Source organism: Tursiops truncatus, chromosome 19, assembly GCF_011762595.2.
Source record: "Tursiops truncatus isolate mTurTru1 chromosome 19, mTurTru1.mat.Y, whole genome shotgun sequence".
Lineage (NCBI taxonomy): Eukaryota > Metazoa > Chordata > Mammalia > Artiodactyla > Delphinidae > Tursiops > Tursiops truncatus.
The window spans coordinates 52,250,187-52,264,794 of record NC_047052.1 but is presented as its reverse complement, the minus strand read 5'-3'; the positions used below and the strand labels follow the sequence as shown (position 1 = coordinate 52,264,794).

General features: G+C 54.7%; 1 protein-coding gene across 1 annotated transcript; it reads left to right on the top strand.

Annotated features, from left to right (window-relative positions):
* Positions 1-1,222: 1,222 nt before the first annotated feature.
* Positions 1,223-14,152, top strand: SYT3 (synaptotagmin 3). Its single transcript, XM_033845564.2, has 8 exons — positions 1,223-1,373; positions 4,687-5,212; positions 7,451-7,838; positions 8,551-8,769; positions 11,174-11,294; positions 11,556-11,727; positions 11,825-11,957; positions 14,087-14,152. The coding sequence occupies exons 1-8, from the start codon at positions 1,223-1,225 to the stop codon at positions 14,150-14,152; spliced, it is 1,776 nt and encodes a 591-aa protein (XP_033701455.1).
* Positions 14,153-14,608: the final 456 nt, after the last annotated feature.

The following is a 14,608-nucleotide window of genomic DNA, read 5'->3' as shown; positions in this document are numbered from 1 at the left end:
CACCCACGTCTGTCTGCCCAGTCCTTCTCTGTATCCTTGTGTCCATCTGTGATCTCTGGCCGTTATGTTTCTGTCCTTTATTTCTGCACCCCATCCATCCTCTTGTCCATTGTTTGTCTCTCAAAGATATTTCTGTCCATGCTCCTTCCTGGCACTTATCACTGCCCCTACGTCCACCCATCTCTCACACTCCCATGAATTACACACCAGCTTATTCTTTAAGGTTTGTCCATCCCACGTCTCAATCCTTAACTTTCCGTCTGTCTGTTCACCTGTCCCTCTCTTCTGGGCCCCAGTTTGCCCGTCCCATTATCTCTGTCTCCCCTCCCCTTACCTCTCCCTCTCTCAACTTGGCCCTTATCTCTGCATCTTTCATCTCCATCCCTCCCCAGCCAGCACCACACGTAATCATCTCTTATCTTTCTACCCCCATCCATCTCTCTCTCTCTCCCGCTCTCTCCCTGTCTACACCTTCCTGTTCCCTGGACCTACCAAGCCCTGTCCCACCCTGGGCCATTGCTCACGCTATTCCTGCTGCTTTGAATGCTTTTCCTCACTCCAGCCCCACTGCCCACTGCCCATGGCTGGCTCCATCCCACCCTTCAGATTTCAGAGAGCTCCCCCGACTGCCCACCTCCAGGTCCCCTTGTGACACATCCTCCAACTATTTCTTTTAGAGCACTTCTCACAGTCTGAGGGCTATGTGTTTCTGTGTGCGTGTTTGTTGATGTGTTTACTCTTTGTCTCCCCTCATTGCATTGTGACACCAAGAAGCTGGAGACCGCGTGGGGTTTGTTCCCTGCTGGATCTGCAGCAGCTGGCACAGTGCCTCTCACGTAGTTGGTGCTCAGTGAATATTTGTTGAATGCACGAATGAGAAGTGGTTGTTCCGTTGTCTCTCCCTCCCGAAAATCTGTCCCTGCATCTGTGCAACCCTAATCTTTGTCTCCTTGTCTGTCCACCCCTTTATTTATGCATCCTTAATCTCTGCCCCTTGGCTGGCCTTCCCAGTCTCTTCCTCCTTGTCCATTTGCCCCTAATTTCTTTTCCCTTGTCCAATCCTCCCCTAATCTCCATCCCCTTGTCCATCCACTCCCAATCGCTGTCCCCTCGCCTATCCTTTTTCTGTCTCTTTCCGCCCTTTATCCACCCCTCTCCCCCATTCCATTCCCTATCTGCACTCTTGCCCGGCCCCTCCCAAGAACAGGACCCGCTGGCCACCATGTCAGGAGACTACGAGGATGACCTCTGCCGTCGGGCACTCATCCTGGTCTCGGACCTCTGTGCGCGGGTCCGAGATGCCGACACCAGTGACAGGTGCCAAGAGTTCAACGACCTGCGAATCAGAGGCTATCCCCGGGGCCCCGATGCAGGTCAGCACCCCCAGCCGTCTTGGCCAGCCCCCTGCTTCCACCATAGCCAGGAGTTCTAGAGGTTCAGAACAGCCCTGCTCAGCTTCCTGTTCCTTATGGGGCCGGTCCCTCTTATAGTCTTGCCTCCATCCTGCCTGTTGCTGGTCCCCCAAACCTCTGATCTAAGGATAAGGAGCTCTGTGATCCGTGTGACCTGTGACCTTTGGATTTTGCGCTGTGGGCCTCCTGTCCACCCTCCCTCACCACCACTCCACTGCTGCCACACACCCCCTTCAGGTATCTTTGTGCATTTCACATAGTGCTTAGAAGCTCAGGCTCTTAAGTCAGTCTGTCTGACTTGTCTGGGTTCAAATCCCACCTCCCCCACTTACGAAATGAATGGCTTCTTCTGTGCCTCGATTTCCTCATCTGGAAAATGGGGATCATAAAAGTGACTACTTCATGGGGCATCTGAGAGACTCAAATGATATAACACATGTGGAGTGCTAAGAACAAGCTGGGCGCACAGTGGTCATTCAATATATGTTGGAACATACTTACTGAGCACCAACTGTGTACCAGACAGTATACAAGATCCACTACCCTTTGTGGTACATATAATCCCTATTTTCTCTTTTTTTTAATTTTATTTTTTAATTGAAGTATAGTTGGTTTACAGTGATTCAGCAAAGTAATTCATATATATTATTTTTCAGATTCTTTCCCATTATAGGTTATTACAAAATACTAAATATAGTTATAATCCCTATTTTCAATGGGGGAAACTGAGGTCCAGAAGGTGGAGTGATCGGCTCCAGGTAACCCAGCTAGGAATCAGCATGGTTCTGAGAGCTAGGGAATATCATGATTGCCCTCGTCCAGATGAAGAACCTTCAGGAAGCATGAGGTGGGAGGTTACAATGACAGTCACGCTTGCTGAGTGCCAGGGCGGGGCTCAGCATCTCGAGTGCAGGATGTCTATGGGACAGTGACGAGGAACGAGGCCCAGAGACCTGAAGCAGCTCACTCAGAATCTCATAGCCTGTACGCAGGAGAGCCAGATTTTGACCCCAGGAAGCCTGGTACACTACTGCAATTGTGAGTGATGGGGAATCCCAAGACCACCCTCAGGTTCAATGATTTCTAGGACTCACAAAACTCAGAAAAGCTGTTATACGCATGGTTACATTTCATGACAGCAAAAGGATGGAGATTAAACTCAGCAAAGGGAGAAGAGGCATAAGGTAAGGTGCAGGAGAGACCAGGCATGAGCCTCCAGTTGTCCTGTCCTGATGGAGTCACGCAGACAGCCCTTAACTCTCCCAGCAACAATGTGTGACAACACGCACAGAGTAGGGCCCGCTCGGGAAGCTCACCAGAGCCTCTGTGTCCAGGGTTTTTACTGCTTAGTCTTAACCCCTCCAAGGGTCAAGCTCATAACACGTGGCCCAAAGACCCCAGCATCAATCACATTGTTACACAGACTATCTGATGTGGCCCGAGTGTCTCAGGTAAATAAAAACACTCGGCAGGACATTCCAAGGGCTTAGAGGTTCACCCCGGGAGCTGATCAAGGGCCAAATGTCTCTCTGGGCAAAAAGGTTAGTATTTTACTGTACCGCTACACTGCCTTGCACACCCAAATGGCTCCCCAGTGCAGGCAGACAGGGGTGAGAAGTCTGCCAGGGTTTGGAGGATGGATGTTTTGACTTGGAGAGGGTCTGGGCCAGGCTGACAGTGGGGGAAAGCATCCGTTCAATTCTTCTCCCCCTTCTCTTCCAAAATGGCCCCCTTTTTCCATTCTTTCCATGTTCAGGAGGCCAGAAAGTCCTTGCTCCGGTTTCTAACAGGCCCCCAGAACTCTAAGTAGATGTCGGTCACTTCGAAAGGAGCACCCTAAGGGGTTGGAGGCGGGGTGGGAAGCTCAGAGTTCTGCCACTGCCCGCCGTGTGGGCCTGCAGGGTCACGTTCTCTCTCTCAGACACTCAGTTTCCTTATTTGTAAACTAGGATCAATCATCCTTAGTTACACAGTATCCTGAGGATTAACACCATGGGCCACTGACTTAGATTCCCTGGGCAACTCAGGACTAGAGGGCATCCCCCTTGCCACCAAGAGCTCCCTGAAGTGACACAGCCCCTCCACCCAGCTGGGCTTGTTGCCAATAGTTTAGTTATCTGCTACTCCCCCTGCCCCCCATAACCCATGGTCTGTACAGAGCAGGAATTTCCCCTGTGTTCCACCTCACTGAAGTCAACCCCAAATAAATTCACATTTCCTTGAAAAACCCCACTCCTGGTACCAATTACTAAATGAACCCAAAACCTTCAGTTCAAGATCTGGGCTGTCCTTGGGTTTCTCTGAAAGGCATATCAGCATATAGTAGGCATTCAGAGTGTGTTAGCTGCAGCAGCGGTGATGTTGGATACACGTGGCAGCAGCAATAAGATTTATTATTCTAACAAAAATTCATGTTCGAACTACCACTTATTGGGAAATATTGAGGTGTGGTGGCATAATGGTGAAGACGGTAAAGCCAGGCGCCCAGACTCGAATCCTGACTCCCCTGCTCCGGCTCTAGGACTCTGTGTCTTTGGTAACTTCGTGTCTCTTGGCCTCAGTTTCCTTTTGTGGAAAATAACAACGGGCATAATAATGTTGCCAACCTCCTAGCGTGCCTGTCAGGCACAGGAAGCAAAAGCGTATAAAGCACTTATGTGTCCGGAACGCAGTCACCTCTCAGGAGATGTTTGCCGTTATCTCCCCCAGCTTGCTCGGCACACCATTTACTCCCTGCATTCCTTAAAAGCACTATGAGAGGCAGCACTGATTTTTCCCATTTGTCAGATGGGGACTGTCAGGCTCAGAGAGGTTAAGATATGTTCCCAAAGCCACACAGCAAGCTGGGATTTGAACCCTGACCTGCCTAACTGTGCCATGCAGTCTCCTTTCTCCTTGATCAACTCTTAGCATTTTAGGGAACCTTCGTCCTACCTCGGATGGTGTATTCCCTTACAGAGAGTCACTGTGGGCTAGCAATCCAGAGAATAAAAAGATGAAAATCCGAAGACAGACTGCCGGCTCAAATCCCAGATCTGTCATTGACTACCTGTGCAGCCTTACACAAGTCACTCAACCTCTGGGGTTCTTCATCTTAAAAATGGTTAGATAGAAACACCGACCTTGAGTAGTCGTGGAGTTTATACTAAGTATTACATGTAGGGTGCTTAGGACGGTGTGTGGCAAATAGTAAAGGTTAGCTCTTGGGGACAGCAATGGGAGGATAAACTCTGACCCCGCCCTGACCCCTGACCTTTGTCCTCACTCTCTCCAGACATCTCCGTGAGCCTGCTGTCGGTCATCGTGACGTTCTGTGGCATTGTCCTTCTGGGTGTCTCCCTCTTCGTGTCCTGGAAGCTGTGCTGGGTGCCCTGGAGGGACAAGGGAGGCTCAGCAGTGGGCGGTGGCCCCCTGCGCAAAGACCTAGGCCCTGGGGTCGGGCTGGCAGGCCTGGTAGGCGGCGGTGGGCACCACCTAGGGGCTGGCCTGGGTGGCCATCCCCTGCTGGGGGGCCCACACCACCATGCCCACACTGCCCACCATCCGCCCTTCGCTGAGCTGCTGGAGCCGGGCAGCCTAGGGGGGTCAGACCCCCCAGAGCCCTCCTACTTGGACATGGACTCGTATCCAGAGGCTGCAGCTGCTGCAGTAGCCGCTGGGGTCAAGCCGAGCCAGACATCTCCTGAGCTGCCCTCTGAGGGCGGCGCAGGCTCTGGGCTTCTCCTGCTTCCCCCCAGTGGTGGGGGCCTGCCCAGTGCCCAGTCGCATCAGCAGGTCACAAGCCTGGCACCCACCACCAGGTGAGACAGGCTACTGGGCTGGGGGTCCACTCTGAACTTCTGTTCTTCTTATGTGTCTCTTTCCCATCTATGGCTCTCTTGAGTCCTGGGGAAGGAGGGAGCTTGGGGTGTGGGTTCCTGAATCCTGGGGAAAGAGGAGGCTAGGGATCCAGACTCCTGAGTTGGAGGGAGGAGGGGGCTAGAGGTCTAGGTTCTTGGATCCAGAGGAAGGAGGAGGCCGAGGACAGGACTCTGGGACCAGGAAGGTGGAAGAGAATGGAGGTTAGACCCCTGAGTCCCTGAGGCACAAAGCAATTCATCTCTTTCTCCCTAAGCCTGGACCGGTGGTGGGACCTGCAGTTCATCCATCCATTGTTCATCATTCTGTACATGTACACCGAGCACCTAATATGAGCGAGAGCTGAGCTGGGTGTTGGAAAAGAATAGAGGCGAGCACGGCAGACACACCCTGCCCTCACGCCACTCACAATCCAGGGGAAGTGGGTCCCCAGGTCAGCTGTCCCTATCCAGCCAGGCCAGGGCTGCAGTAAAGCAGCCTAGGGGACGTGGGCAGGACCAGATCACACAGGGTCTTGAATGCTGGACTGAGGGGGTGGGACCTTGTCCTAGGGCACTGGGGAGCCACAAAGGGCTGTGAGCAGAGGAGGTCAGCTCTGGGCAGAAAGACCTCTCTGGGGCCACATAGGGGACAGACTGGAGAGACAGATTGGATACCAAGAGTCCAGGCAGGAGACAACAAGGCTGAACTGGGGATGGTGGAGGAGGAGATGAGGTAGAGAGAGTCAGGGCGCCGAGAGTCAGGGATGGAACTGGGGTTGACAGCTGTGGGTAGAAGGGGGTGGGAGGAGGTAAGGACAGCACCCAGGGGTCTGGCCTGGCGGTTGATTGGGTGAATGGTGGGGCCGTCAGAGGATCTAGGAAGAGCAGTGGGTTTGAGGGAGACCCTGAGCTTATCTGGGTCTTGTTGAATGGGAGGGGCCCGGGGGAGTGTCCGGGGAAAACTGCCTCCGGGAAGGATTGTCTTGGGCTCCAGAGGTTCATAGGTGGTTCTTGTCCAGTGGGCTGGCCAAGGGCTCATGGAAGATATAGTTTGAGGTCTCTGGGGAGGCCTTCCAGAGGTTGATGGATACACCAGTCTGAGTTCCTCCTTCCCCCATTATACAGATGGAGAAACTGAGGCCCAGAGGGTGTTAATGACCTCCTCAAAGTCACTCTGGGAGCAGGGACTGGCCCTTCAGTAGCTGAAGGCATCTCACCCGGCATCCCTTTCCACGGCTTGGTGCCCTCCCACTTCCCCCAGCCTCATGCCTGCCTCCCAGCGCATCTGGGGCTACCACGTCCAGTCATGACTGCCCATCACTAGGGGCCCAGGTGTGATGGTCCATGCGGGAGAGGATGGACGAGCAGGGACCACAGGGATGGGGACATTCAGGAGATGGGAGGGAAAGGATTACAGGGGAGAGAGGAGATGACGATGGCCCCAGCTGTCTGACCTGCAAATCTAGGTGGATTCTGGGGAACTGGGAGAGCGAGTGGGCTTGGGAGGAGGCACTGAGCCCAACAGGGAACACGACGGGTATGTGGTGTCTGATGGGCAGCTGAGGCTGTGGGCTGAACCAGGCTGGAGCTCAGAAGACAGATTTAGCAGACGTCAGGCTGCTGATGGCCGTGGAAACCTGGGGCACAGCTGAGCTTGTCCAGGGAAAGCGTGTGAGTGAGAAGGGGAGAAGATGGCAAAGATGGTTAAGGACAGAGCTTTGGGCTTCCAGAGTGTTCTACAAACACAGACAGCCAGAAAAGGAAGTTGAGACAGAAAGAAAGGGGGAGCGATGGTCAGGTGGGAGAGCATGAGGCTGGGACTTAGGACGGGTTAGGGAGACTTGGAGAAGGGCAGGTGCAGGACCAGGGGGTCTGGGCTGTGTGAGGCCCCAGGGGTCCATAGAGAAGCTACTCTGGGTCACCCCTTGAGGTCAGAAGGAGGCTTCTAGAGGCTGGTGCAAGCCCAGGCCTGGGGTGGAGCTAGCTTAGAAAGGGGGATAGGTCACCCTCCTCACACAGATGGGGAAACTGTGGCTCCGAGAATTCAAGTGCCTCGCTCAAGGTCACAGTGGGCAAAGGTGGGGACCTGTGTGCGCCTGGCAATGGGGTTTGGGGAAGAGGCAGGGAGGAGCCTCCCAGGTCTTCAGATGCAGCGAAGATCGGAGCCACTGACCCCACCTTGTCTTCCCCACCCCGCAGGTACCCGGCCCTGCCGCGGCCCCTCACCCAACAGACCCTGAGCTCCCAGCCGGATGCGGGCAGTGAGGAGCGGCCGCCCGCCCTGCCCTTACCCTTACCAGGCGGCGAGGAGAAAGCCAAGCTCATCGGACAGATCAAGCCGGAGTTGTACCAGGGCACTGGACCCGGCGGCCGGCGCGGCGGCGGGGCCCCAGGTTCCGGAGAGGCCGGCGCGGGGGCGCCCTGCGGCCGCATCAGCTTCGCCCTGAGGTACCTCTACGGCTCCGACCAGCTGGTGGTGCGTATCCTGCAGGCCTTGGACCTCCCGGCCAAGGACTCCAATGGCTTCTCAGACCCCTACGTCAAGATCTACCTGCTGCCTGACCGCAAGAAAAAGTTTCAGACCAAGGTCCGGAGTGGTGGGCTGGACATCCGGGTCCCAGGGAGGAGGGGCTGGGGGCCGGGACTCCTGGGTCTGAGGGGGGTGGGGCTGGGGGCCGGGACTCCTGGGTCTGAGGGAGGAGGGGTTGAGGGCCTGGAGCCCTGGGTCTGAGGGAGGAGGGATTAGGGGCGGGGACTCCTGGGTCTGAGGGGGAGGGGCTGGGGGCCGGGACTCCTGGGTCTGAGGGGGGAGGGGCTGGGGGCCGGGACTCCTGGGTCTGAGGGGGGTGGGGCTGGGGGCCGGGACTCCTGGGTCTGAGGGAGGAGGGGTTGAGGGCCTGGAGCCCTGGGTCTGAGGGAGGAGGGATTAGGGGCGGGGACTCCTGCGTCTGAGGGAGGAGGGGCCGGGGGCCTGGATCCTGGGTCTGAGGGGGGAGGGGCTGGGGGCCTGGATCCTGGGTCTGAGGGAGGAGGGGCCGGGGGCCTGGATCCTGGGTCTTAGGAAGGAGGGGCCGGGGGCCTGGATCCTGGGTCTGAGGGAGGAGGGGCCGGGGACCTGGATCCTGGGTCTTAGGAAGGAGGGGCTGGGGGCCTGGATCCTGGGTGTGAGGGGGGAGGGGCTGGGGTTCCAGATTCCTGGGTCTGAGGAAGGAGGGGGTAGGGGTCCAGACATCTGGGTCCCGGGCAGGAGGGGCTGGTGGGCATAGTGTCTGTCTCCCTTCGTCGCCCACCCCCTCTAGGTACACAGGAAGACCCTGAACCCCGTGTTCAATGAGACATTTCAGTTCTCCGTGCCCCTGGCTGAGCTGGCCCAGCGCAAACTGCACTTCAGCGTCTATGACTTTGACCGCTTCTCCCGGCACGACCTCATCGGCCAGGTGGTTCTGGACAACCTCCTCGAGCTGGCTGAGCGGCCCCCCGGCCGCCCGCTGTGGAGGGACGTCGTGGAGGGCGGCTCGGTCAGTGGCTGCTGCATCCCCCATCCCGGGGACCTGGGACCCCTCAGTTTGCCATCTCCTTGCCCCCACTTCATAACCTTGTAACTCCTTGATCCTGGAGTTTTCTGTTTAGCTTTATTTTGTTGTAAGATACTGCAAACGTACAAGCAAGAATAGAGACCGATATAATGGACCCCCATTCCCCATCCGCACTTTGTCAACTATTAATATCATAATTGGGCCCCAGGTTTCCCAACTTCTGACACCAGCACCTCACCCCCCCACCCCGTTGACATCTGATGGTAACCATTGAGAAAACTATAATAGACGCCCATATACCCACCGGCCAGCTTTGTCAAACTTCCATGCCATGACCCCCTGACTTCTGCCCGCTGGCCCTAGATTCCTGACCCTCCAACTTCCCAAGCCCAAAGTTCCTTTTGTTTTCCCAACTTCCTTCGCCTTACAACCTCCCAATTTTCCAATTCCCAGAGTTCCTGAACTCCCCCAACCCCTCTGAACTCTGAACATTTTGTTTCAAACCCCTGACTTTCAGATTCTCGAATATAATCTAATCCTCTGTCTCTTCATGGTCTCCACTAGAATCCTGATAGCCTGATGCCCCAAGCCTCGGACATACTGGGATCCCCAATATCCTGACATCTCCCCAATTCCCCCAACACCCCCCATGGGCCCCTTCCTCATTTCTTACAACCTCATTCTCCTGTATATCCAATCCTTCCCCAAACCCAGCCCCTAGGTCTTCGTTGGGTGTCCTGACCCCTTCCACGCCCCAAACTTCACACCCTCCCAACTCCTCAGCCCTCTCAGCTCCAATCTGTGGGTTTCCCAACATTCCAGCTCTCTGCCAATCTGGGGTAGCTGTGTGTGTCAGGGCTGGGTGAGCCCTGTCTTCATATCACGAGGGCTGGTTTTGCCCACCTGATGGCCCTACTCAAGGTCCTTCCCTTCTCTGAGCCTCAGTTTCCCCATATGTACAATGACACGGTTGAACCAGGTGCCCATGGCTCTTCCTAAAGTACCCTTCGCTGGACCCTCCAGAGCCTGCTTGCTCAGTCCCCCAAGCCCAGCCTGTGAGAACCACGTGCCTAGTTGTAGGGTCCTGACCCCAGGACCCACCTAGCCCCGCTCCCTGTCATTCCCTGAGGCAGCCCCACCCCAAGGCACTCTCCTGCATCCATCTTTGTCTCCTTTTGTCACGTCTCCTTTTCCCTCCGCCTCCTGATAGCTCCAGGTATCGCTCATTCTTTCATTTATTCATGCATTCCTTCAACACCTGTTTTTTTCAGGATCAAGACCTCGGGAGCTGTGGGTCTAAGTTGTCACACAGTTTGCTGTCAGGGGGCCAGCATTACGGGGACACACAGTGCGAGCATCTGCTCAGGGCTGCAGGGAATCTGGGAGCTTGTGGGAAGAGGTGACAGCTAAGCTACGGCTTGGTGGCCGAGAGGAGATGGGGAGGAAGGGTATTTAAGCCAAGGGGACAGCCTGGGCAAAGCCTCAGGGGACTGAGTGGGGAGTCTAGGGACCTGGGCTCCTAACTGTGGTTGGGAGGCGAGGGGCCGAGATGGCTGAAGGATGGGACAGGCGGGTCATAGGTCCCCTAGCTCTGGCCACTGTTCCAGGTCCATCTGTGTGTGTCACAGCGAAGGGTCTGCCTTCCTTGTAACCTCTGTCTGGTTCTTGGCTGTCTCCTGTCTTGAGACTGACCTTTCTGTGTCTTTTCTCTGCCCCACTCTCTCTGGATCTCTGTCCCTTTCTCGATGTAGGTCTCTGCCTCTGTTTCTCTCTCTCTCTCCGGGTCTTTTCCCCTCCCCTCTCATTCTGGGTCTCTGTCACTCTCTCTGGGTGTCCATACCCCCCACCAAGTCTCTGTCCCCCTCTCTGGATCCCTAGTCCTGCCCCTTGGGGACTCTGTCGCCTCCCAGGCCTCGGTGCTCCCTCTGAGTCTATGCCCCTCTTCCTCCTACCCACCCCCTCTGTGCTCCCCTGTCTGGGTCTCTACCACCCCTCTCTCCTCTGGGTCTTTCTGACTTTAGAACTCTGTGGGTCTGTCTTTCTGACTGTATCTCTCAGCGTTTGCATCTCTGTCTCAGTCTATTTCTCACCGTGTTCTTCTCTCTCTCTCTCCCTCTTTCTGTCCCTCTCCTGCTCTCTCCCGCTCTCTCCCCCCACCCATGCCTCTTCCAGTCTTCCCTGCAGAGCAAATAGGCTTTGACGGTGGCAGGCAGCTGTGGCCGAGGAGTTACCTGGTTTGGCCCGAAGTCAGATTGTTAAGTGGATCAGAAACCTGAGCCCTGGAGACGTGAGAGGACAGCTGGAGTCTGGGGATGGGAGAGAAAGTCAGGGAGAGACAGTGGGAGGCTGAGGCAAGGCGTCGCTGACCCTCTTTCCCCAACTGCAGGAAAAGGCAGATCTTGGGGAGCTCAATTTCTCACTCTGCTACCTCCCCACCGCCGGGCGCCTCACCGTGACCATCATCAAAGCCTCTAACCTCAAAGCAATGGACCTCACCGGCTTCTCAGGTGGGTTCCGGGAAGGCGCTGGCATCTGAAGGGGGGGAGGGGCTGGGACTCCTGGGTCTGAGGGGGGAAGGGCTGGGGGGGCCTGGATCCTGGGTCTGAGGGAGGAGGGGCTGGGGGCCTGGGCCCCTGGGTCTGAGGGAGGAAGGGCCGGGGGGGAAAAGGCTGCGGATCCAGAACCTTGGGTCTGGGAGAAGAGGGGTCTGGGGTCCACAGTCGGGTCTGAGGAAGTCGAGGTTCAGTGCTCTCCACAACCGCCCCCAGACCCCTACGTGAAGGCCTCGCTGATCAGCGAGGGGCGGCGTTTGAAGAAGCGGAAAACCTCGATCAAGAAGAACACGCTGAACCCCACGTACAACGAGGCGCTGGTCTTCGACGTGGCCCCCGAGAGCGTGGAGAACGTGGGGCTCAGTATCGCGGTGGTGGACTATGATTGGTGAGGGCGCAGGGCGGGGGGGTGAGGGCGGGGGGCGGGACCGGGCCTGCCTCCCTCCCTCTCAGGTGCTCACCGACCCCCCACCCCTGACCCCCAGCATCGGACACAACGAGGTGATCGGCGTGTGCCGCGTGGGTCCCGACGCCGCCGACCCCCACGGCCGCGAGCACTGGGCCGAGATGCTGGCCAACCCGCGCAAGCCCGTGGAGCACTGGCACCAGCTGGTGGAGGTGCGTGGGCGCCACCCGACGTCCCTCCCACCGCGTTTGCCCCTTCACTCACGCAACGCGTCACGTTTCTGTGGGCTGTGGAGTCAGCGTAGGTTCGAACCCCCGCTCTACCATCTCTAGCTGTGTGATTTAGAGCAAGTTACTTGAACTCTCTGTGTCTCAATTTCCTCTGTTGGGAAATGGGACCGTTAATAACACCTATTGTTAGGGTAGATGTGAAGATTCAGTGAGTTAATGCAGGACTAAGTGTCTGCCTCTTAGTAAGGGCTCAGTAAATAGTCAGCTACTATTATTATTATTACCCATGGTGCTAAGTCCCAAACAAAAGGAAAACACTAGGTGATAAAATAGAGCGGAGTTTTCTTTATTTGTTATTTAAAGCAGGCTGTGAAGATTGAAATGAATAAGAAAATAAAGTTGAAATAGAACAGAACAGACATTTTCACAGGGCAGCAAACCAAGGATCATAGCGTTAATTTATTTTTCTCCCTGTCAGTTGTGGTCCAAAACGTTTTGGAATCTGGGAGGTAGAGGGAATCTGGATGGGGGATGGAGGATGCCCTTTAGATTAGGGGGTCATAGAGGGCTTCTTGGAGGAGGTGACATTTGAGCAGAGACCTGGAGGTTGAAAAGGAATGGGCTCAGGTGAAGAAGATTGTAGGGAGAGGGCAAGGCTGCCCGTTCCTGTTCCTCGGAATCATCGAGGAGGCTGATGTCAGCGGTGAGCCTGGAGCAGACAAAGAAGGGGTACGAGCAGATCCCAAGAGGCCTTGTGGGTCACGCAAGAACCAGCCTGACAATTTTTAAATTAAAAATTTAAGATCATTACTTGGTCAAGAGAAATTTTCAAACGTGGTTCTCTCATTTGAAACCAAGAAAAGCAAAGAAGTAGCTTTTGAAGCTATTGATGAATTTGCTGTCACTAAAGCCAAGGAAGTAAAATTATACTAGATTCTTTGTAGGGTGTAAATTAAACATTTAAACTTAAGAAAATGTGAATTTCAATACACTTACTCTTCTTTTTTTTCAGTATGTTCTCAATTATTTTAATATGCCACGAAAAAAAAATTTTAAATACAGAAAAATCAGGTGTATATTTCATCTCCAGTTCTTGAGCCCAGGAACTGGCCCTTATTTACAATTTAAATAAATTTTAATTTTAAATAAATTTTAAATAAAACAAGTTTCATTTAAAATTTATTTAAAATGACACAGGACTGGCTTTTATTTAAAATTTGTATTTTGCTCATCATGGATTTTTTTTGCATTCATTTTGATTTTTTTTAAATTGCATTACAATAGCATTTATCTTGACTGCTGAGTTTGGATGCAACTTAAATTTGACACTAGGAGTCAGTTCCTCACTTGGAATTGACTAGTCTGGCCCTGCTTTGGACTTTTTTCCTGGTTAGGGGTGCGGGGGACTTAAAGGGCTGAGCACAGAACTCAGATGTGAGTTTTGAAAAGACCGTGATTGTAGTTGGATAAACAGATGGCAGCTTCTCCGTCCTTCCATCACTCACTCTTCTAATTCCCTCACTCATTTATTCACAAACTTCTCTGGAAGCAGAGAGGAGCTGAACCCCAGCAGGGTCTGGCCCTGACCTTGACTTTCAGCCAGTAGTGTTATGTGGCCCCAGAGCATCTTTCTACTCCCAGAGCTGACCCTGCCCCTTCTCTGCTCAGCCCTCCCGTGGCTCCACGGCACCCCCAGGACTGGGTCTCAGCTCCTCAGAGGCCCTGCAGGGTCTTCCCCATCACCCCAGTATCCTCATCTCTCCTCACATTTCCACGGACTGCTTCTTTGTGTCTCAGTTTCTGCATCTGTAGAATGGGACTGTTGTGCCACTTGTCCCATCACTTCAGAGCCAGGCAAAAAAGAGAACTGTAAGTGATGAAAACAGGGAATTCCCTGGCAGTCCAGTGGTTAGGACTTGCGCTTTCACTACCGAGGGCGAGGGTTCAATCCATGGGGATTGGGGAAGTTGGGGAAGTAAGATCCCACAAGCCGCAAGTCACAACCAAAAAAAAAAAAGAAAGAAAACAGGTTTGATGTCTTATTAGATTGATTATTAGCAACTGTTTTGTCTCTGTCCCTCACTCCTGAGCTTCTGGATTTCCCCTTTCAGGAAAAGACTTTGACCAGCTTCACAAAAGGCAGCAAAGGATTGTCAGAGAAAGAGAACTCAGAGTGAGGGGTAAGGAACCCAGACCGGGGGTGGGAGGGGCTGGACTCCTGGGTCTGAGGATGGAGAGACATAGGACCGGGATTCCTGGGTCCCTGGGGTGGTGACGGAACTACAGCAGGTCATGGGCCTGCTCTCTGCCATCACTGATGTTTCCTCCCTGCCCGGTCCTGCAGGTCTGGCCTAAGCTGAGGATCGGACCAGGCCCCCTCAGGACCCCATCCCTTCCTGCCCGGACTGTGAATTCATCTCCTCGAAGCCATAACGTCCGAGCCACGTGGTGCGGGGCAGTGCTGGGCCTGCCCATCCTTCTACCCCTGGAGGTGTGGGGATGGAAGGCAGGCGGGCCCAGCTCCCTGTTTCAGGGTGGGGGGCATCCAGTCTCCACTGTGTCTGTCCTCCCTTCCCCGGGGCTCCCCATCCAGGCGAGGGGCCGTGCATGTCTGGGGGACCCCTCCCCCTCCC